Source organism: Barbus barbus (assembly GCF_936440315.1).
Source record: "Barbus barbus genome assembly, chromosome: 27".
Lineage (NCBI taxonomy): Eukaryota > Metazoa > Chordata > Actinopteri > Cypriniformes > Cyprinidae > Barbus > Barbus barbus.
Window position 1 is genome coordinate 9,502,268 of NC_136755.1, and position 23,733 is coordinate 9,526,000.

The following is a 23,733-nucleotide window of genomic DNA, read 5'->3' on the forward strand; positions in this document are numbered from 1 at the left end:
GAGGGGCCTTCAACTTGTGTTGTGTTATTATAGCCATAGTTGATTTGATTTTATAATTTCCTCAAAACAGGCCTTAGTTTCAATAGAGGGCCATTTTTATATCCGCATGAGGGCGACAGAGATGAGATCAGTAGATTATACCATGCTGTCACTTGTTTTTCGTGTCTTTCTATGTCTGGGAATCACGGACTGTGTTCTAAACCTAACGAGTGTTGACTCATCGGGCAATATAGGGAGTAATGAACAGATTACGGCGCTTATACCACGTTCCTTAATACAAACCCGCTGTCTGCTAAGCTGTTGTTTGATATTCACTCACAGCCATTTAAAAAAGCTTCGAATGGATTGTTTAACGCCGTTGCCATGGAAACAGAATCTTTGCGTCGCGTAACTCGAACGTCAGGTTGATTGACAGATGAAACGCCGCCCAGGAGACTCAAGTATTCCCACAGATGTCTGCATCGACAAACTTAAGAGTGAGAAGACGTAGTTCATGGCCAACAGCAGCACCTGAAGACGCTTCTCCGCTTAGAAACCTCGCCATGGATGTGCTCAAATCAGCCAGAAGGGTTTTTATTCGCAGTCCCAGCCTGACCAAACAGTCCTGGAGCTCAGGCAAACATCAAAGTGAGTAACTTACTTTAGTCTCATATTGCGTGCTGTCCATCTGTTTGTCAGAAGTGTTAATCATGTTTGGTAATACACTCAAAAGATGAAGTTCTCCTAATAGTTCTGAAGCTTAGTTTGTGGGTAAAATGTGTTTTGAAATGGCTCTTTATTACAATTTATAAATATTCTCTGAAAAGTTTTTTAATGAAAGGCACAGATAAGACTTTAAGTTACATCTATCGACGAGATTCACAAAGTTCATACGAAACTACATGTTTTAGTGTTCATTTGTGGATGACTGGGTCTCAACAACCTGTTGAGCTAATGTTACCTATCTAGACAGTAACGTTAGTAATGCTCAAAAACGCTGTCTAGGTAAGAGAAATGGCTTTGCTGGAGCATGTCACCAACACTAGCCCTCAGCAACCCAGACATTTTATTTTAGCACACCACTTTTGTTTTGAGAGCGAATTTTGGGAGAGAAAAAAAGTTGTAAAATGTTTCCAGGTTTGAACGGTTTCACAATAATTCACTATGCAAGTACTTTCTTGGTCCAGGAGGCTGGAATGTGGATATGTTCATCTCTGTGAAGGTCTTGATATTTCTACACCTCACTGACCTCCTGTAATATATTCTGGAAAAGGGCATGCAGAGGCCCACAGAGCAGTGGCTTTGACCTTTTGTAAATCTTCCAGCGAGATTTGTGACTCTCTTAAAAGTTTTAGTAGGATGCATCCAGAATATTTAGCTGTATAATGTGACTTGTGTGAATAAAATGTAATTTTGCCCAAAAAGGCCCACTATTGCTTTTAAAATGTAACTTTGTCTCAGATTTACAATACTGCGTCGGCGGCAATAACCTTGTGGGCAAGTGCATCAACATATAGCTCCATATCGTTATTACTCGGGCATCCCAAGTTCGAATCCTGGCTCAGACCATTCCCGATCTCGTCCCCTCTTTCTCCCACTCTGCTTCCTGTCTGCTCTACACTATCCTATTATTTAAAAAAAAAAAAAAAAAGGGTTTACACTACTGATTTAGTTTGGTGTTGGAATTTAAAAAAACTATTTTCAAGAAAATAGAAATGTCAAAAGAACTGCATTTATTTTAATATTTTAGTCTTCTGAAACATAAATGTCTTTACTGTCACCTTTGATCAATTTAATGTGACCATGTGGAATGAAAGTATTAATGACCCCGAACCTCTGCATTTAACCCATCCAACGTGCACACACACACCGTGAACACACACCCCGGAGCAGTGGGCAGCCATTTATGCTGCGGCGCCCGGGGAGCAGTTGGGGGTTCGGTGCCTTGATCAAGGGTACCTCAGTCGTGGTATTGAGGGTGGAGAGAGCGCTGGACATTCACTTCCTCCACCTACAATCCCTGCCGGCCCGAGACTCGAACCTTTGGATTACGAGTCCGACTCTCTAACCATTAGGCCACGACTTCCCCACTTATATAAAATACTAAACATTTGGGCAATTAAGGAATAAATATTATTATTATATTTTTCCCTTAATTGCCTACTTGTTTAGTATTTTATAAGTCATAAGTTTTAAAACTGTAGTTTAATTGCTTTAAACAATTGTTTCAGTTTTGCTACAGTAGATCTTCGAGGAGTTAATTGAAAAGAGACCTTATGAGAGGGATGAGAAGTTGCCTACGACGGTTTTGTGAAATAAACATGATGCAAAGCCAGCAGTGTGATTTTGTCGACATCTGAAATCTGTTTCCTTCTCTTTGGCATCCATCCTGGATTAGTCTACAAGTAGGTACTTGTTTGCTGGCAGTTTCCAAGCCATTCTAAGGCACATTTGTTTCAACAAAGACTTCTTCAAAGTTGCAATGGACAAGCTCAGAGCAGCGCTTTGAAAGCAGGTGAAGTGGGCTGGCTAGGTCTTTGCAAGGGCAATGTTTTTTTCCTTTAGTGGGATCAGAAAGTTTGCTGTGCGTTTTCATTTCCCCTTTAATTCTGTCTTGATTCCACAAAAGCGGCTCTGTTTGTTGGCTGAGAGCTGCTTATCTGCATGACCTGGAATACAAGAAGTCTGCAAGTGCACGGTTATTATTGTCTTCGGTCCTAATTCAGTCACAGTGGCTAAGGCTTTGCCAAAATAGTAAAATTTTCCAACATCAGCAAGCTACCAGTGTTTATAGGTTGTTCTCTCAACGGGTGAGTGATGAAGAATAAGACGCATTTGTGTGTTTAACATTCTTTTGTTGATCTATTGACCTACTTTTAGCTGCAATACAAACTCACTTCACTTCTTTTTGAGGGATCTTTTTTTTATTTGACTGCAGTTGTTCATTTTGCCAGCTGGATTGTGTAATTTTCCTCTTTAAACCAGTGGTTTTGAACTGGTGGGTCACGGCCCAAAAAATGGATATATATACACCCCCCCCCCCCCCCCCCCCCCCCCAGTATTAATATTTGTATTATATAATTATCTACAGTTAGGAAAGCAAAATATATATTACACATAAAATAAGTAAAAAAAAAAAAAAATGTCTTACATGTTTACACACTATCATTATTTTTCCAAAACGTTTTAAATATATTTTTCATATATATATATATATTTATGTATATGGTTACACTGCATAACTTTGATTTGGTTGATGAAAGTTTTTTGGATATTAGTATGCTTACAATTTCTTAACTGATTCAAATGTGAATTGCATCTTACTGTATTTTCAATAAATTTAAATGGACAAAAAAGAAATAAGAAAATAAAAATTAGCATCTTTATATTGACCCAAAACTAAATGCAGATATTCAAAACACAAGTAACTACATTGTGCACAGATAGCAAAATGAATAGGCTTATCAACTTTTAAACAGGAGGTTTGATAGCGATTCACCTTATTCTAACTCATAATTACTTTCCTTCCTCTTAGAAGAATCTCATTCAGCTATCTCCTATGATCACTTCTCATCAGAGTGATCAGAAATGTCCTTCTTGCTGCTCCAAAGTTGTGTGCCTGAACAGAGAAAGTGCATAGCTTGCAGCAAACATGGCAGCATTGTAATGAAGAGAGTTTTTATGCTGTTTTATAGTGGTGAGATTTATCGCCTGTGCCTCTGGATCTTTGGTGTGCCTGTGCCCCGCACATACTAAAGAGTACAGCAGTCTGATGCAGAGAGCCAGGGAGACGTCTAGCAGCAACTGTTGAGCCTTTTCCAGCCAGTCCATTTGATAAAAGCATTCAAAATTCACAACAAATATACAGACAAAACAAATATATTCACAACAAAAATAAACAGCATGCTGTTTATTTTTCCATTTTGAAAAATAAACAAAAGGATGTTTAATTATTTTTTTTCCTCTCTATCTGGCCAAGATTGAAATAACTCCCAACTTTACCATGACCTCATAAAAAATTTTTAATAAAAAAAAATCACCATTTTGCACCATAATCATATCTGGCCCAACAGCCAGTTGAGTTTCTGATCTGGGAGCTAGAAAGCAGGCGGTGGTTTGGGTTACTCCACCCTTGGATGGTTCTTCAGGGACATGGTTAAGACAAAGTAGTCCCCCCCCCGTGATTAAGGGCCCTTGGGTGTGTCACTAATCAGTATGTCAGGAGGGCTGTATTATTACGCCCTTCTCCATCTCTGCTTGTCTGTGAATTACCCTGGTTTTATGCTGGGGTTGTAGAGTACCATCAATAATTTTAGCATGATATGTTATTTCAGGAGCTGCGGTAAAAGTAATGATATAGACCCTGCAACTTCCCAAAGTGATTTAAGGACACAAGAAGTCACTCATCAGCATTTCAGTTTCTTTGTAATGATTTGATCATCTTTGGTATGCCACAATAGAGTTGTGAATTTTGCCCTTGTTTGACATGTTTTTGTCGGCTGAAATTGTAAAAAAAATAAATCAAGCTAGTGTAAAAAGCACCTTCTTTACCCTGTCAAAATCAGCTCTGTCTTCAGCACGTTGATCTAGTCCATTCCTTTAAGTCCTAGTGAGCTCTGCTGACTCCGCCCCTCTCTTCTGTGGAGTGACGAGCAGACCATAGATATGTGTAGATTCCCTATTCGACCGCTCCAGATACATTGACGCGTCAGCCATCTTGCATTCACCATATTAATCAATGAATATTCAAATATATACAAGCGTATAACTTGCTGTTGTAGACGCACACAGTCAATGCGCTCAAAGATTCGCAGACTGTTCCAAAAATGGTGGATGGCTTGCGTATCACGGCCCATAGAAACAGTCCATAATGAGGCATCTAGGTATATATATCTATGGAATATCTCGTGGGAGCGCTCTGTACAGAACTACGTCATTCTGACAGGAACCTCAGAACAGCCTGATTTGAGAGAAGGGATTTTAAAATAGGGATTTAAAAAAAAAAACACTGGGTGGATTTTTATCATTATAGGATGGATGGATGTGTACACACACTTTCAACACACATTTTTGTTCAAACAACTTATAAAGTGAATTTTGCATTCGATGACTCCTTTAATATTACATTTAGGTGGAATATGTACTTTAAAGGGGTCCTATTATGCCCCTTTTTCAGAAAGGCAATTTGGAAAACAAACTTGTGATACTTACTTTGTCTGGAGCTGACGTTCGCGCACGAAGCGTTGGTATTGATTCATAAACATTTAGGGGACGTTACCGATTTTTCCAGGATATTTCCTTCGAAAATGAAATTTAACCACAGTGTGCTCAGCTCAGAGGGGGGGAGATTATGGTGACTCCTATGTTCATTAGTGCATCCCAAAACACAACACTTGTAAAGCCTCTTTGGTGCTGACATATAACTCAGTAATGGCGGACCGCATCTTCTCACTCAGGGCTGTGTTTATGCTAATAGGGCAGAGAGCGTCACAAATGGGCAGGACTTTTTCCCGCTTGGTGACGTGAACGGAGGGAGAATCTGAAACAGCTCGTTTGGAGAGACTGTTCATGATTTATTGGTTTTTATAACAAAAAAATGAGTTGGTGGATTTTTAACATTAGGCTGGTTGTTTCACACACTACAGCCATACAACTGTGTTCAAACACCTTATAAAAGTGATTTTTGCATAATAGGTCCCCTTTAATGGCATATCTGGGTCATTATCATTAATTAGGATCATATAGAAAAGTTTAACACAAAAGGTGAATATATTATTCACTATAGCGGTTTAATACATCTGACTAAATGAAAAAAATATCTTGTCTGTTTTGGATTGGTTCCTTTGTGTTGTAATTCCCAGAATTGGTCCGTGGGGATTTTCTGAATTTTAAATGTTATAAAGTCTCAACAGAAATAATGAGAGCGTTTATTTGTGTGCATCTTAGTTAATGGATATCTGAAACAGCTTAATGTGTTGTAATCAGATTGGGAAATTATGCCGATTGTGAAGGCAGAAGTGTTGGAGGTTTTCTAATCACATTTACATTTTATATAATTGACACATTCCTGGCATTAACTTTACAAGTAAAAATTTATCAGAACTGAGTCAAAGCACATGCTAATACAATACATGTGTTAATAGTCAACCTAACCAAATTATTCTTCCCAAAGATGTGCAGTAGGGGTTTAAGCAAGACTTTTATATTTTCAAATGTTTTTAGTGAAGATGAGCTGAGAAAACACACTTCAGGATAGAAATTGAGGAAAAAAAGAAAGAGAGACCAGAAACACTGGTTCAAGAAAGACCAAGATTTCATTGAACTTTTTCTCTCTTAGAGCTGCTCCAGTCCTTTTTCGAGTCAGCCTTGGAAATAAGGATGTACAGAGGCATCCAAAAAAAATTTGCCTGGAATATTTGAGTCTTTAGAGCAAAGGTTGATTCCAACAAATATTTGCTCATGCAGTGTTTTTTTTCTTCAATATTTTATAACTGTTCATTAACTCTACAGCTGTGTCGCTTTCACGATCTGCGGACTGAGGCAACTTGATTCGAATGCCAGCGTGCCAACTTCCCAGGCCACACACACACACACACACAGATACGCACTCACCTCCCAAACCCCCATCCAACGCCTTCGCCGCTTCGTACCGCCATTCTGATAGGCGGGTCTGACCGGCGCCGGAAATGGCTGCAGGACCGGATGGCTGCTTGTCGGAACTGGATTAACCGACCCCCCCCATCCCCCGTTGCAAGTCGTGTGTCTCCCCTGTTACTATGTGCTTTTTGTTGCTGGGGTGTTTTTTCTGTTCTCACACTGTACTCTAGGACTATATAAGAATATAGTCTGTGAATTATTTTTTTTTTCTCCCCCCTCTCCTCATGTCAAGCTGTATCTTTTCTATAATACCTACATTTCACTGCTGGTTATACTCTGTATGATTATGTATGTGACAAATAAAATTACTTACTTACTTACAGCACAAGTCTTTGGCGTGCACTTTGAAGCTGTTTGTCTGTGCTGACTTGGTTTAACCCACCAATCACACTTGGTTTAATCACACATGTGTGAATGTTTTTGTAGGCGTTTAGTATTGCCTCATAAACTCTTCACTCTATTTGTCTTTTCTCCCTTTGCTCCAGAGCTCCCTGAGAACTGGACTGACACGAGAGAGACTCTTCTGGAGGGAATGACCTTTAACCTTCGGCATCTGGGCATGACTCTGGTGGACCAACCCAAAGGCGAGGAGCTCTCAGCTGCTGCTGTCAAGAGGATTGTTGCCACGGTGAGTTCTGTCATTTGACATGTAGCTTGGATTAGGGCTGGACGATAAAACACTAACAATAATTATCGCAATATAATTGTCCTTGATGAAACGATAACAAGCGTTCTATAAATGTTCAGTATAAAATGTATGTGACTCATTTATCCGCTTGGCTCAAAATTCAGCGTGAGCTCACTAGAGCAGCGTTTATTCCCTGATAAATCTTGGTCATGCGAGCACTAAACAACACAGATCCAGTGTGAAGCGCATGAATTCAGCGAAGAACACAAATGACTGATTTAATGAATAATTTTAACTAGTTTTACGACAGCACTGACAGAAGAAACACTGCACAACGGTACAGTCAGAACTTTTCAATCTATAAATCGCCATAATTTACCATGGATTTACTGTAGTAACACTAAATGCACCATGGTGTTGTATCAGAAATGTGGGATATTCATATCAAATTTTATAGTATTATTAATGGAATATAATTAGTATTTTTGGTTATTTAAGCTATAGTGTTTGTGCATTTTTATTTAATGGATTAACACTAATGTTTTTCATACAAATACCTAGAAACCATGTATTTATATTTTTACCATCATATTGAGGTGATATGTTTGGTGTTAAGTATGGTTATAATGATCTAAATGTATGCACTATGGAAGACCAGTGGTCAATTTTTATTAAACACAATATCTTCACAATATAAAAACAGATGTTACTTTTTTTATATATATATATTGATTAAATTTATGCAAACCTGTTTCATGATTTGAAAAGATATCACTCATTAGAATCGTAATATCTTAAGATATTTAAGGAAAATTACTGGAGAAGTCTAAAGAATTCAAATTTGTGAAGTGTTTGTCATGTTCTGACCATAAAGAGTAGTTTAAACCACAGTTAACGATCTGGTTTCTACAACTTTGACTTAAGAGCAAAAATCAGCATTTAATCTTGAAAGAAATAAAACTTATTGTGAAATTTGTGAATTTACCGTGGTAATTTTTTTTTTTTTTTTGCCAGATTGCCTAGCCCTACCTCGGATTTGAAGATATAAGAATATACAAAGATTATATTAGTGAGACCCCTAAAACCACCCTATTATTAACACCGTAACGCAATAAATCACACAGAACACCTTAGAAAACCCATAACCCTTAAAGTAAACACAGAATATCCTAGAATCAAGAACCAAGTTCTGCATGGATGAGCACTACTATGAAAATCAATAGACAACGTACAAGCAACAATATTAAAATCTTTCATTCGTTTGTTTTTGTTGTTTGGTTTGTTAGGCCAAAGCCAGTGGGAAGAAACTGCCTAAAGTGGCCCTGAAAGTGTCTCCTCAGGGAATCGTCCTGTGTGACGGTGTGTCCAACCAGCTGATCGAGAACATTTCCATATACAGGTGAACTCCACACACCTCCGGCACGACTTGCTCTCACGTTCACCTGCCTGTTAAACATTCACACGCTGTGCCACTCAAACACATTAGACTATGAAAGTAATGGTCTCTGTATGCTTCCTCTTCTGAGAACTGAGTGTGTCTGACCTATTGTGGAGATGATTTATCCTTCCATCCAGTGTTTTACCACACACACTCACCTCTGAGTTTCTCACTAGGGACATGTGAAATACAGCATGCTGCAGGAGACCAGCAGTAGTTCCCATAAATCTCATCTTCACAGATGGATGTGCTTCAGCTGAGCCTACTATCCATACACACACTTCCTATATTTATTTAAAGAAAAACAGCAGCCGTCAGTTCTTCAATGTGTAACAGCTGTACAAAAAAACAGTCCTTGAAGATCCAGCACACAGCTGTGTCTGCTCCTTATCCATATCTCTGCAAAACATAATTTTTATTTACTTAAAACTGACTGCAAGTCCTTAACTCTGGTCTGTTTTGTGACCCTTTCCCCCAGGATATCATACTGCACAGCTGACAAGATTCATGACAAAGTGTTTGCTTTCATCGCCCAGAACCAGCAGAATGAGACGCTGGAGTGCCACGCATTCCTCTGTGCCAAACGGAAAGTGGTGAGTGTTTGATGCTTCAGTCACCACAGAGACTTCTGACTAGGGGTGTGCGGTATATATCGTCTGCGATAATATCGTAATTGTTGTTTTAACGATGTGCAATTTGACGTTATCAAGTATTTTGCAAAAACCAAACAAAACACCTAAGGAATGCACGCTTACATTAGCCTATGAGGTGATGAAGCGGGTTAAACAGTGCACGTGCGCGTTTAGAGTGTTATTTCACTGCAAGATTCAGTCTATTAAAATGCATTAATAATGATAGCAAAATTCAAGATATGGGGGCAGAAAATGTATATTTATGTTTCATGCTGGGGTTTTTTCTTCAAAAAATAAGCATGATTACAAATGTGATATTGATTTTTATACAACAGTTCAATAAACAATAAGTTAATATTAAGAGACTTACGTTTTCTATACAACAGTTCAATAAACAATAAGTTAATATTAAGAGACTTACGTTTTCGACACAATATGCCTGTTTTTGCTCCATTTCGCAGACAAAAAATAATTCCAAACAGCTACAGCACTGTTTTGCAGTAGCCCCTCACTGCAGAACAAAGATCCAGGGGGTGGAGGTTCAGGTAAATGTAAGGTGGGAGGAGTTAAAGCACTCCATGTCCCTCTGAGCTGCATTAAATAGTGTGTAAATGCATCTAAATCCCACTTCAGATGCAACTTCTGCAAAGATTAATTTTGATGAGACTGGTTTCATTTGTTTGGTTAAAGCCTAAATGTGTGTTCTCTTAATTGACTGATTAAATGTAACAATTTGACTCAAAAGATGTACACTTTTAGACAAAAATTGGTTTATTAAAAGGTAAAAATCAATTTAAACTTACATGAAAAGATTAATTAATCACTGATGTGAACTGACCACACAGAATATGAAGAATATCAAAAACTGCAGCTGTCCACGGTAGTCAGATATCAGCACAATAACACACACTGCAACATTTTGTCTAATTATCGTTATCAAAAAAATATTGAGATCTTTTTTTTTTTTTTTGCAATATCGCACACCCCTACTTCTGACTGGAACAAAAGCAGTCAAACAAAGCATGAAGAAGGGGGAGAGTTTTCCAGAATAGCTGACTAGCTCACAGGCTGAAGGACAGGCTGTTCTTCAAAGCATTCACTTCACCATCCAAAAACATGCCTGTTTATGGCTAGATGCTGAGGGTTAGTTACAAAAGCTTTCCTAGTGAGCCGCCTACCTTTTTGAAATACTGTGTTGCTAGCTTGGCAACATTCTAACGTAAAACTATTCAAATCAATTGTGAGGATGTTTGCTTTTGCGGTTATTTCAGATGTGATTTTTATAGACGTAAGGCAGCTCTCTAGGTTTCTCACATAATTTATAATGTAATAAAATATAACGTGTTTTTTTTTTTTTTTTTTTTTTTTTTTTTTTTTACATGGTTACAATAATGTTTTATGCTCACTAGGTTTCAGAACAGAGCTTTTGTTTTATAGATTATATATTCATTATAATTCATAATAATAAATTGCTATATATATATATATATATATATATATATATATATATATATATATATATATATATATATATATATATATATATATATATATATATATATATATATATATATATACAAATACTATTTCATATTTTCAATATAATTTATAATACAATAAATAAAATCTCTTATCAACCATTTATGTCTGTCTGTCTGTCTGCAATAGTTACCATAAAGTGTTTTATATTGTTATTTATGCCAGAGATGCTAAAAATGTGGCATACGTGCTGCCCATAGCACACAGAACATTCCCATGTGGTACTGCGCAATACTTTTGCCGTTTGGTTTGTTTAGCTATGGTGGTCTAAAAAGTTTCCAAACCACTAAAGACTGCCGTTGAAACGCCTTAAAAAGATGTGTATATGTTGTATTTGTATGTTGTTCTTGAATGTATAATGTACAGACACTACAGTCCTCCTCCTTCCTGTCTGACTGACTCGCTCTTGTCCTGTTGTGTTCTCTCAGGCCCAGGCAGTCACACTCACGGTGGCTCAGGCCTTCAGAGTGGCCTTTGAGTTCTGGGAGGTTTCCAAAGAAGGTACAGAGTGTCCTATCTCTCCACAGAGTAATGTGGAGGTCGTATATAACTGCAGAGGATCATACTCCACAAGTGGAAAATAATTTGTCACTTTGTTTTGAAGAATATGCTTGCCTGATAGGGTCTTTGAGGGCAGTGAGGCTGTCGTGATTGATTATGGCAATCGGGACATTGCTCTGTTGCCTTTTCATGTTATAGAAAAGTTGGACTCACAAAATTATTTTATTTTTAGATTTGGTGAACAGAAGCCAGTTAATGCATCCCAAATAAATTCCTTGTATATCTTGAACTTTCTGAATCTGAATCAGGCGAGAAATATGCACAGATCAAGTGAAAACAGGTTATGGACTCGTATTTTGTCCAGACGAAATGGTTTAAAGTTAAAATGCCCAAATGATGGACTTCTTACAAACACACAGCTTTTCACTTCACAAGACATTAATCGATTGACTGGAGTTGTGTGGATTACTTGTAGATTATCGTGACGTTTTCAGCTTTTTGAACTCTCATTCTGAGCAATTGATGTTTTCACTTTGGGATTAACTTTTAGTGTTCAGTATATAAGTATATATTTCTGTTTTACCTTATGGTACAGCATGAATTTACTTCATGTGTTGCTGTACTTTCAGAGAGAGAGAATCGTGTGAAATGGAATTCATCTGGAGAGACATCCAACAGTTCACAGTCAGAGAGATCGGTCAGCCTTAACAGCCTTAAAGTAGGAGGTACAAACTCCTTAAACTCGCTGTCTTCTATTCGTTTCTATTGTGTGTGAGATCCATCCCTTTAGCATTTTGATATTAATGGGCTGTTTCTATTCTAGCAGTAGCTACAGAGAACCTGTTGGACATTGATGATCACTCATCTGCTGTGGAAAATGTGGACAATCCTACCGAACCCAACAACAACACCACCCTATGGGTAAGATCTTGTCCTTGTACACCGGCTTTTCTCTTAAATGAGACTCTCAGGGAGGATTCTACATTAGTGACTGCTGACCATTAACTTTGCTCGACTTGTTACAATTCAACTACCATATTGTTGGATGATTGTCTGGAAGAGACTTTAAGGTATGAGGCACCCAAAGCTGTTCATATCTCCTCTCACAAACTTCTGTCTCGTCTAAATCTCCTTTCTATCTCTCTTCAATGAGGGGCAGGAAGGGCAAATCCTTGAAGTGAGCTGCATGTTAAAAACATCCTGATAACCACTCGCACATCAAGATGATCTCAGACTACAATCTTTCTGTGTTTGTTCTCAAAGATTGTTGGAAGCATTTGAAAAGTTTCTTTTACTTTGTTCCGCATGCTTCTTGGCCTATTAATCGTCCGGAACAATTGTGCAAAGGCACTTTTGCCATACCAAGGTCTAATGAGACAGTTTTCCTGATTTTATTTGTTTATTCTCCACAGAACCAAGCTAGCTCTTTACTTGTAAATGTAAGTGAAGTGACATAAGGCCAAGTATGGTGACCCATACTTGGAATTCGTGCTCTGCATTTAACCCATCCAACGTGCACACACACAGCAGTGAACACACACACACCATGAACACACACCCGGAGCAGTGGGCAGCCATTTATGCTGCGGCGCCCGGGGAGCAGTTGGGGGTTCGGTGCCTTGCTCAAGGGCACCTCAGTCGTGGTATTGAGGGTGGAGAGAGCGCTGGACATTCACTCCCCCCACCTACAATCCCTGCCGGTCCAAGACTCGAACCTGCGACCTTTTGGATTACAAGTCCGACTCTAACCATTAGGCCACGACTTCCACGACTTGTAGAGTTGGCCTTCAATTATTTATTTGTGATGGCATAAAGATGATAAACCTGAAAACTGGACCTCCCAAAACTGGACAAAAGAGATCTAACATTTTTATTTACTAGATGCAGTTTGCTACTTATTTAGTAATTTATTACTTAATATATCCTTATGTAAGTCTTGCATCAGAGGAACCATGTGTTAACTGAAGGATATTTATCAGATGAATTGAAGATGGGTGCAGCCTTATTGAGCAGCAACATCTTCATCTGGGCTGAAGCAGCTAATACCGCATTTAACCTTTCATGCCTACTGGGAGAGTAATGTCAAAAACTGGCTGTTTCATGCATTATCACTTGTTTTAAAATAGAACTGTTTCTTAAAGGGGGTACAGAGAAGCATCCTGCGGCCCTTGATTGTTGTGATCTCTCTTTGTTCCTAGCTGCAGTTTGGATAGCTATGAGTACTCTCCAGGTAACAAGTACAGGTTCGGTCCTGTACCAATCCAACCCGAGCTCAACTTCCACCCGCTCCATACCCAAATCTGTGTTCCATTTATATACCGTCTGTCAATCTGTAACCTCATTCCCCTCCCCTGTTGTCTTCCAGAACCCAGCCAACTTTCACATTAAATACAATGTGGTTTGTTTATAATATCCCATCATTCTCAGTCTAGCCAGTTTGTATGTTATTTTTGTTTTCATCCTGTTTTTTTTTTTTTTTTTTTTTTTTTTATCCCTTAAAAAAAGTTAAGTGGAATACAATTACATTGGTGTACTGCATGCCTTCTAACCAAACAAATAAAACCACACCAGTTGTTAGCACAGTAAATGCCAACCAACCAAATGTGGCCTTTTAAGGAATAGTTCACCCAAAAAATGAAAATTTGTTGAAAATGTACTCCCCCCTCAGGCCATCCAAGATGTAGTGGAGTTAGTTTCTTCATCAAAACCGATCTGTAGAAATGTAGCATTGCATCACTTGCTTATCAGTGGATCCTCTGCAGTGAATGGGTGCCTTCAGAATGAGAGTCCAAACAGCTAAATAATAATCCACACAACATATACATACAATAACTGATGGACTGGAGTCGTGTGGATTACTGTGTTTTTATCAGTTGTTTGGACTCTCATTCTGACGGCACCCATTCACTGCAGAGGATCCATTGTTGAGCAAGTGATGTAATGCTACATTTCTCCAAATTTGTTCTGATGAAGAAACAAACTCATCTTAGAAAACCTGAAGGTGAGTAAATTTTCTGGAAATTCACATTTTTGGGGTGAAATATTCCTTTAATGAAACCTTTAGACCCGTATGGGTAATTCCAGCTTTACAAATGTTTCGAAATCAGAGGATTTATACTTCATTTATACTTTTCCGTGGTTTGGTTAACATTTTAATGGAATTACCCATATATGATAATCAAACCTGTACATCTGCATCACTGAAGAGTTTCAGCTTTTTCAGTTGACATTCTTCTGTCTCTTTCCCCGTAGACTCGCACTAACCCCCAGGTCCTGGACATTGGGGTGACGCCTCAGGACTGGAACTCTGAGACCGATTGGGACAAGGCTAATGGAAACGCACCAAATGCCAATGAGCTCTTCAGTCTCTGAGCACAGATAGGTTTGCAGGAGTCTGCTGTCAGTCGAGAGGGCCGTGCACTGGTCCTTCTCATCCCGATCATCTGGTCTAGTACACCAAAGCAATAGCAGATGAGTCTATTTTTGCAACAAACAAACAACTATACTATACCTGAGTTTACATGCTACAATTTTTTTTTATTTGTTATTTTTTAACCGTTTTAAGTCACCAGGAGAGGGCAGCATTGCCTTTTTAAATTTCTCTGGCTCTTCATCTCCATTTTAGTTTTTTTTTGTGTGTGTGTGTGTGAAACAGTGTTTTTTTTTTTTTTGTATGAGATGGATTTCTTTCATTTTTTCTATATTTGTCCCAGATGGCACAAAATGCACGTCAAATACACATGTAGAGCAGCTGCAGCAGAGTCTGTTTGAAATACCACAGGAGAGATTGTTCTTTACTAGTCTACTGAAGCACACATTCAGCATGAGAAATCCCTGTACTCCTCACGTATGACAGTTATTGTGGCCATGGATGGTGATGTATTGGCAAGAGGACCCTATACGTTGCCTGAAAACATGTAAATCAAATACTAAGTGGTTCTTATTGAGCGCTCACTGGATATCAATGCAATACAGATTCTATGTAAGTGTTTTCCTGTAACCCAAAGACAGCTTTCCTTAAAGGGATAGTTCACCCAAAAATGAAAGTTCTGTCATTAATTACTCACCCTCATGTCATTAGAAACCTGTAAGACCTTCGTTCATCTTCCGAACATAAATTAGGTTATTTTGGATGAAATCCGAGAGATTTCTGACACTTAAAAGACAGCAACACAACTTGCATGTTTAAGGCCCAGAAATGGAGTAAGGACATTATTAAAATAGTCAATGTGACATCAGTGGTTCAATCGTAATGTCTGAAGCTATGAGAATACTTTTTGTGTGCAAAGAAAACAAAAATAACGACTTTATTCAACAATTTATTCTCTTCCGTGTCAGCCTTCGATGCAAATTATTGGACTATTTTAATGATGTCCTAACTACCTTTCTGGGCCTTGAACGTGTCAGTTGTTTTGCTGTCTGGGTCAGAAAGCTCTCGGATTTCATCGAAAATATCTTAATTTGTGTTCTGAAGATGAACGAAGGTCTTCTGGGTTTGGAACGACATGAGGGTGAATGATTCATAACAGAATTTTCATTTTTGGGTGAACTATCCATTTAAGTACATGTGATTTTGTTTGTCAACATGGGCTAACTTGACCTTTGTGTTCCTATAAAAATGGACAAGTTTTTTCCTGTACCTTTTGCCTCATAGAATGGAAGCCAAGCGGTTGACTTGCGTGTGTACATGTGTGGAGTCAGATGTGCATGTGGGTTGAAGCGTGTGACGCAAAGTGCTCAAGAGAATCCTTGGCGCGCACACAAACAAAAAAAACGTGTGGGAGGCTCAGAGCTTCAGAAACGTGGCTCTCCTCTTGTTCTCGCCTCACGCAATCCGTATCCTCATGCCTGAGGACTTTCCCTCGAACTTCATTTGCATTCGTTTTGTAACGTACCCATCCAAATTGTGTGAAATGTTCAAGTCCTATTTCCTTTTCTGTCTCTCATCTATATATAGGTGAATTGTGGGTGAAATGCCATTGATTTTGCTAAAGTCTCTAGTTCAGAACGGATGAAGCTTACGCTTTACAGCCAGTAAAAATAGATTAAACCTAAAGGGCAGAAAGTCCGGAGAGCACAGGCATCTGTATTCACAGGGCCGCTGATGGGATTTTGCTTACGCTTTAAACACACCAAGGTTGAACAAGATGGATGAGTTTGATCACAGAGAGTCGGTCGAGAATCTGCGGCCCATTACTTTTTACTTTATTTTTTACCTTGGAAGCCATCTTCTATCATTCACTGCTCAGCTGCTGAGTAATTTTTATATAACAGCCATCCTTTGTGCATGTTTGACCCAGATGAATAGCTCCGATCTGAAAAGTTCCTGCTGAAGGTCTTTAATTCTATGCCGAATGTGTGATATTTCTTACCGTTCAGCTAGTTTTAAGTTGTGCTGTATTATATGGAGGGCATAGCAGATGTTTAAATTAAACGCATTACCATAAAACTTTTTTTTTTTTTTTTTAACAGTCATTGAAGTGTTATTTCTTTATTAGTCGTTAGTCAGTGATGGCTTAAATACAGTCAACTTTTTCTTTTTCTTTTTTTTTTTTTTAACTGAAGAAACCGAAACAGGAGGAAGTCCGTAATTAAACCATCATGATGTGATAAGACAGACAGTATTTTATTGGTATTGTAACCACAAACAAAATACACAATGTGGTTCCAAAAAGTATTTAGATGCTTAATTTATGAATGTCTCTGCATTAGATACAAAATATCAAACCAAGTGGCATACAGTACACTCGTTAAAAATGACTCCGTTATACAGACCAGTTGATTAAAAAGTAGTTATAAAAACGATAAAAGTGATTTTGTGTCATCTAATGCAGAGATAATCATACATTATAGTAATTACAGTCCATTGTTCTGGAAGAGTATGTTCACTTATAGTCCATTTCTGATGAAGTGGTCGTGTAAGTACTGTTTAAGGCCAGCTGACTGAAGATTTACTTGCTGTTTCAGGTCAGTGCTGTGCTATCCTATCACTGGAAATCTTACATTTACCTTGTATGAGTCTTGTACATCTATTTGTATCTTTGTTAAACTTAAACATTTGGTTTTCTGAGATGTATCCCATGCTGTTGCAAATTCTGCTGATTTGTCAATTAGACATTAATTATATTAATGATTAATGTTAAAAATATACCTGTTTCAAGAAAATATAAAAATGCTAAAAATGAAAATATAACTGCTATCAACTCAACTAAAATCAATTGGACATTTTTTGAAGGCAAAATTCAAATTTTGTGAAGGGAAAAATTGTAAAGAAAACATAACTGATAAAAAAATATATATATATTTCTTGCAAATACATTGCTATAAATGTAACCTTTTTTTTCAAATGAAGAAAAAAGTTCAGAAAAAAAAAAATATATATATATATATGTATACATGTTACTTCTAAGTACTATTTTAAAAGAAAAATAATAAAATAAAATCCTTACTTTGTAGCCAACAAGTAACCACCTTTTTTCTAAATATATGACAAATAATGCATTCTGTGGAGGGGGATTATACAGTAGTTTCTACAAAATATACAGTAATGGGCTTCTAGAGGAAAAAAAAGAATCAGACACTAGCTTGAAAATACATGATCCTTTATTTTTTGTGATTGTACATAATTAGACATTTATCTATTTTATGCCCATATAAATTGTATAATTCTGTGTAGAATAGCAGAAACATGCTAGCCCTCATGAAGCATTGTTCAAGAACAACAGTTAACATAAACTCGATGGATTACATAAAACATTCCTTCTGTTTTGAAATCCATGCGTTATAGTAAATAAGTGGAACGAATGTTATTGTCACGTTAGTTATGCACCGCTCTGACTCCAGCCGTCACGTCTACGGAGTTCATTACGTTCATTGGGTTCTTTAAGGCATGATCTCTCTGCTTTGCCTTCAGTAGACCTTCAGGATGCTTTACTGGAAATGCTAAATTGCCACGACACAGAACTATGTACAAGAAATGCTAATTTGAAACACTCTTAATGTAGCATAATCTTAACCTGACACCTTATTTTAAGTTATGGTGTGTAACTGTGTGCTGTGGACTGAGTGAAAGGATGATTTCACACAGACTGTCAATACACGTCCATACACAGGCCAATGCATTGATTCACAGAAGCTTAACATAAGCATACACATACTCTATCACTGTACTCAAGGCTGTTTGTTCCTCATCATGACAGGCTGATAGAAATAGTAACGTGGGGCCTATTTTTGTTTCTGATTTTAAACAGGGACTGAACTTTTTATGATGAACTATTTATTCTCAATCTTCAAAGATGCTTGTGATGCTTCAAATATAACTTGGAGTTTGTTCACCCAAAGATTACAACTATGGCTTTCGTTCTTATGCAAAACACAAAAGATGTTTTTGAACTGTTTTTGCCCATACAGTGAAAGAAATATTTTTTATTATCATTGAAAACAGTTGTGCTGCGTAATATATTTGTGGAAACAAAATTTTGATGAATTTATAGTTCAAAAGAACAGCTTTTATTTGAAATGGAAATCTTTTGTCTCATAGTGTGTATTAGTATTTTATACATACAATTGTAATTTTATTTTTAAAAATTCACCTTACAGTAAAGAAAATGCAGCTTAATTTCAAGCAAAAACCTTTTAATAAGCTAAATATCATTTCTTAATTTAGATTTTGAGGTCAAATTTGACATTTCAATAGATTTCATGTGATCCATGCTATGAAAGTCAAGTCAAATTAACATTTTGGACCCCCAAATATATATATATATATATATATATATATATATATATATATATATATATATATATATATATATAATATTTTGTGTGTGTTCTGCAGAGAAAGGAAGCCATTGGAGTCTGGATTTTTGAGGAAATTATGACACAAGTTTCATTTTGGGGGGGTGAACCAATCCCTTTAAGACATTGTCATTCCTCGAACTTTTGCTCCCACTATTTTCAGAGTTTGCAAATCTAATGAAAATCAATTTTCGAAACTTCAAAAATATACTTATTTTAAATGTCAGCTAGTGAATCCTGACAGTTATGATGATAATCTGAAACTTTATACTCTACGATGAGAAACATATTAAGCTCGTTTAAGCATTTAGACCATGTGGTTGTTAAATATATTTGGTTCTTAAAGGGATAGTTCACCCCAGAAAAGAAAATTGTTGTTATTTACTCTCTCATGTTATCCTATAAGTGTAACTTTCTTGCGTAGAACACAAATGGAGAAATTTAGCAGAATGTTCAAGCTGCTCATCCCCATACAGTCTTTGGTCCCCATCCACTTGATATGGAAACATGTCTTGGACATTCTGCTAAATTTCTTCATGTTGAACGAATGTGGGTCAGATGGGTTTGGAACGACATGAGGGTGAGTAAAAGACATCATCTGAACTATTCCTTTTAAGCTTCTCGAATTAGTTGAGTTATTTGTGTGAGTGTTTTCTACGTCATGAGACGAGCACCAGAAGCCCGTCCAGCTTTTCTAACTGATGACACAAGCACGGGAGCACAAAATGTGATTACATTTCCTAAATCTCTCCAACTGTGCAGCCTGTGAAAGCTCTCTCGAGTGTCACTAACAGGAGAATTATTCTCTTCAATAAGTAGCAAATGAGCTGCCTCTCTTAAATCCAGACGTTTGAGCTCGTTCTTTGGAGATTTCTCTTTGAAAGGACTTTGGAAGTAAAGAATGGGATAAGCTTGGATTGCAGGAGGGGAATACATTGCTCATTCTGAAATCATTTCAAACTGCTCGTGTGAAATGTGAATCCTGAACGCATTACACTCTATTAGTGTTGACTGCTGGTTTTCATGTGCATGGGAACAATGTAAGCTGATTTGTATGATTATGGCTGTGTTCGGAATAGCTTAATACTATATTAATATTCAGTTTGCATGAGAAATCTACTGGGTGCATTGAAAATGTCCAGGTCATAATTCAACCATAAAATAAAATATATGAAATAAGACATATTTTTCATAATGTAAAGCCTATTTTATGGCTATTGATGTATTTTTCACGACAATTAAGAATTTTCCCTCTCAAAATTCTGATTTAAAATGCATCCTGATGTATTATGATAACTTCCTGAAACTTTTTTTTTTATATATATATAGGCAGTATAAAAGTACTACCATCATGCACACTATCAATCAAAAATTTGGGGCTGTCAAGAATTTGAAAAGAAGTCTTTTGTATTCACCAAGGCTGCATTTATTTGATAAAAAATACAGTAAAAACAGTAAAATTTTACAATATTATTACAATACCTGTTTTTTTATATCAATTTATTCCTATGTTACTCCAGTTTTCAGTGTCACATGATCCTTGAGAAATCATTCTAATATGCTGATTTGCTGCTCAAGAAACGTTTCTTATTAATATCAGTATTGTGCTGCTTAATATTTTTGTGCATACCGTGATATTTTTAAGATTCTCTGATGAGTAGAAAGTTCAAAAGAACAGCGTTTATTTGAAATAGAAATGTTTTGCGACATTACAAAAAACTTTCACTTTTGATCAATTTACTGCATCCTAGCTGAATAGAAGCATTCTTTTATTTAAAAGAAAAAATGGACCCCAAACTGTTGAGCGGTGCTATGCAAATCTTTTAAACATTTTAAAATTAGTTAATATTTAATAATAGTAACCTAAATACTGTGTATAATCATATTTAGCTTGATATTAGTATAAATATATTTATTTTTTAAGAGTTTGTGTTAAAATATGACCCAGACATGTTCTTGAAAAGGTTTCATAAGATTTGCCAAAATATGCAGTATGTAATATGGCAAACAGCAAAGAACACAAACTCAGTCTTCCTTTCCCAGTGTGATGAATTAACCAGCTGTGATTTTTAACATCTCATTCTTCACTATTTGAAACACACATTTTTCCATAAATCTGAAAGCAAGCAGTAAGCAGCACATTAGTATTCCACTCCGAACAAAGCCCGTATCTGTTCATTATGCCACTTGTCACATGAAATGATCAATAATCTGAATGAAAGTGCTGCAGGTTAATACAGGACCCAAAACCTCAACGCATCTCTGAAGAGAAAGCACGTGGCCGGTCCTCTCTGGTTTAAGCCAGTCCTCACACCCAGCCTTCTGTTCTTCTGCGTTAGCCGCTCAGGCAGAATATTGATATGAGCCACTTTTCACCCAGCAGTCTGCCTGAGCTCTCTTCCCCATGGCCAAGGTTAATTAGCAGTCATTAAAGAAGAAATATACGCTTTCCTCCTCTGGCGGGAATGAAAAACGAAGGTGCGGATGACTCGTAGATGGCAGCGGAGTGAAAGGACAGTCAGTTAGCCTGTCACCATGGTGATAGAGACAGGGAGGTAATGGTAACCAATATTTAATTGTTCTGAGATTCCTTCAGGTGCCTTTCAACACACTTGATTAATGGTGCAATCCATCCCCACAATGAGGGCTTTTGAATATGAATGGCCATCCAACCTGAAGTACTCTATACTCAAAGTATATAGAAGTATGAACTTTTACACTCTTCTATGCGTTTGAAAAATGAGATTGCTCTATTTCAATTCCACTGCTCATTGTGTACACTGGTTTGGAGAATAATGGGAGGTTCTGTTCTTCAGATCAGATACTAACAGTCTAACACACGTCCTTGGGAAATGCATACGGTCTGTAACCATATAAAAGTCGCACTGCTGCAATGTCGAACTGAACTCCGATCGTGTAGAGTCCCGAATGACCAGCGGCTGAGGGAATCAACGTTTTCTAGACCTCTGACCTGCATTCCCACAATTCTTCATTCCTGACAAGTGAGGACTTATTCGGTTTAGCTGAAAAGGACACTATTCCTTTAGACAGTACACTAACGTTCAAGCCTATTTTTGTAATCAAACTGCTCGCCTGGTTGTACATTTCGCTTGAATTGTCATGAAGAACACTTCTTATAAGTTATACTTCTTAATGCGAGGGAATTTAAAGAAGACATGAAATGTACTGACAACCCTTTTTACTTTTGTAATGTGATCTTGTCAAACAAATTACTGACAACATGTTTGTTTACAAAGAGCTTTTTTGCAATTTACTCTACAATAGTGAAAAAAATATGAAAAATGTGCATCATGATAATTGAATGGTTATTTTTTAACTAATAATGACTGGAAATGAAAAAAGAAAAAACAATATCGCAGAACAATGATTTTGAGGAACCCAAATCTTAGAAAAATCTAATTCAGATCAGCTAAAGGAAAACAAGTAAGCTGAAGTGCTTTGCTAGCTGTTTAATATACTTACCCCTTCCTATTTGGTGAAGTAATCATCTGATGATCATATATAAAATGTTTGAATATTTGGTTGAATTTTTGCTATTTTTGTCAACTAAATTTTCAACAGAAATTAGAGATGATTTTATATAAAAACTGCTAAAATTAATAAAAAAAAAAAGGATGGGATTTTCAATCAAGAATTGAATGGATTGCAAAGAAGCTTATTTTTAACTCTGGAAGAAGAATCAGAAGAATCACTCACAATAAGACTTGGAAGTAGTATGTAGTATGTAGTGTGTAGTATGAAGTAAATAGGGTCCGCTTTGATTTCATGTCGACTTTAAGACTGAATCGTTTAAAGGGAAAGAAATCTAAAAGAAAAGCCTGTAGAAAAAGGCCCCCAACTCTATATCATAGTGGCACATAAAAGCGGTAAATAGCCATACTCGTGACCAATATGCTAATGAATGTAATATGAGGACCAAAATAACCATCACTGTACAGTAATGTGCTCATTAGAGACAGCAAGCTGTTGATTTACTCGAGACACACAAGCGGTTAAATACGTTTTCTATCACTATTATAATATGGAGCTCTTCATCGTCAATGGCTGATGTGCAGTTCGCTGTGATTGGGCCGCAGGTGGGTGAATGCGATGCGGCCGATGTGGTCCATCGTTTTTCCTGTGGATGCTTTCCTGAATGCCCTGAGAGCGAGAGTGCTGAGAAGAAAGATCCCACCGCACCAAATAAACCACATCAAATTAGCCAGACTGTCCATGATTGGCTGCTGGAGGGAGGATAATGGAGTAAAGAAATCGAAACTACAAGTGAGAAAGAAGGAACCGAATACACAAGATAGCGACAAGTATGGAGAGATAGTGAAGTATCGTAATGTCATCCCTCTCAGAGACCTGATCCTGGTTCGGAGCTGATAATGACGGTGTGCTCAGAAAAATGCTCTTGCTTCTTTTTCACAACAAACCTTCCATGTTTATGCGGGGTGACAGGTTTCTCCTTATCTCTGTGAGTCTACACAGGAGCCGAAGACACTCCTGGTGGCACGGCGTCTCTGGTTTTCCACCTCACAGCAACAGCGTTTGAGTCG

At 37.3% G+C, this 23,733-nt stretch overlaps 1 protein-coding gene across 3 annotated transcripts; it reads left to right on the forward strand.

Annotated features, from left to right (window-relative positions):
* Window positions 1-123: 123 nt before the first annotated feature.
* Window positions 124-17,580, forward strand: LOC306846928 (low density lipoprotein receptor adapter protein 1-B-like). 3 transcript variants are annotated; one of them, XM_079380632.1, is made up of 9 exons: window positions 164-627; window positions 7,122-7,264; window positions 8,551-8,663; window positions 9,181-9,295; window positions 9,796-9,879; window positions 11,302-11,374; window positions 12,004-12,099; window positions 12,198-12,295; window positions 14,627-16,012. In XM_079380632.1, the coding sequence occupies exons 1-9, from the start codon at window positions 453-455 to the stop codon at window positions 14,744-14,746; spliced, it is 1,017 nt and encodes a 338-aa protein (XP_079236758.1). In that variant the 5' UTR covers window positions 164-452; the 3' UTR covers window positions 14,747-16,012. The 3 variants fall into 3 exon arrangements, with proteins under 3 accessions (XP_079236760.1, XP_079236758.1, XP_079236759.1); XM_079380634.1 differs by lacking the exon at window positions 9,796-9,879 and having other exon boundaries at window positions 124-627; window positions 12,201-12,295; XM_079380633.1 differs by lacking the exon at window positions 9,796-9,879 and having other exon boundaries at window positions 14,627-17,580.
* The last annotated feature ends 6,153 nt before the right edge of the window (window positions 17,581-23,733 follow it).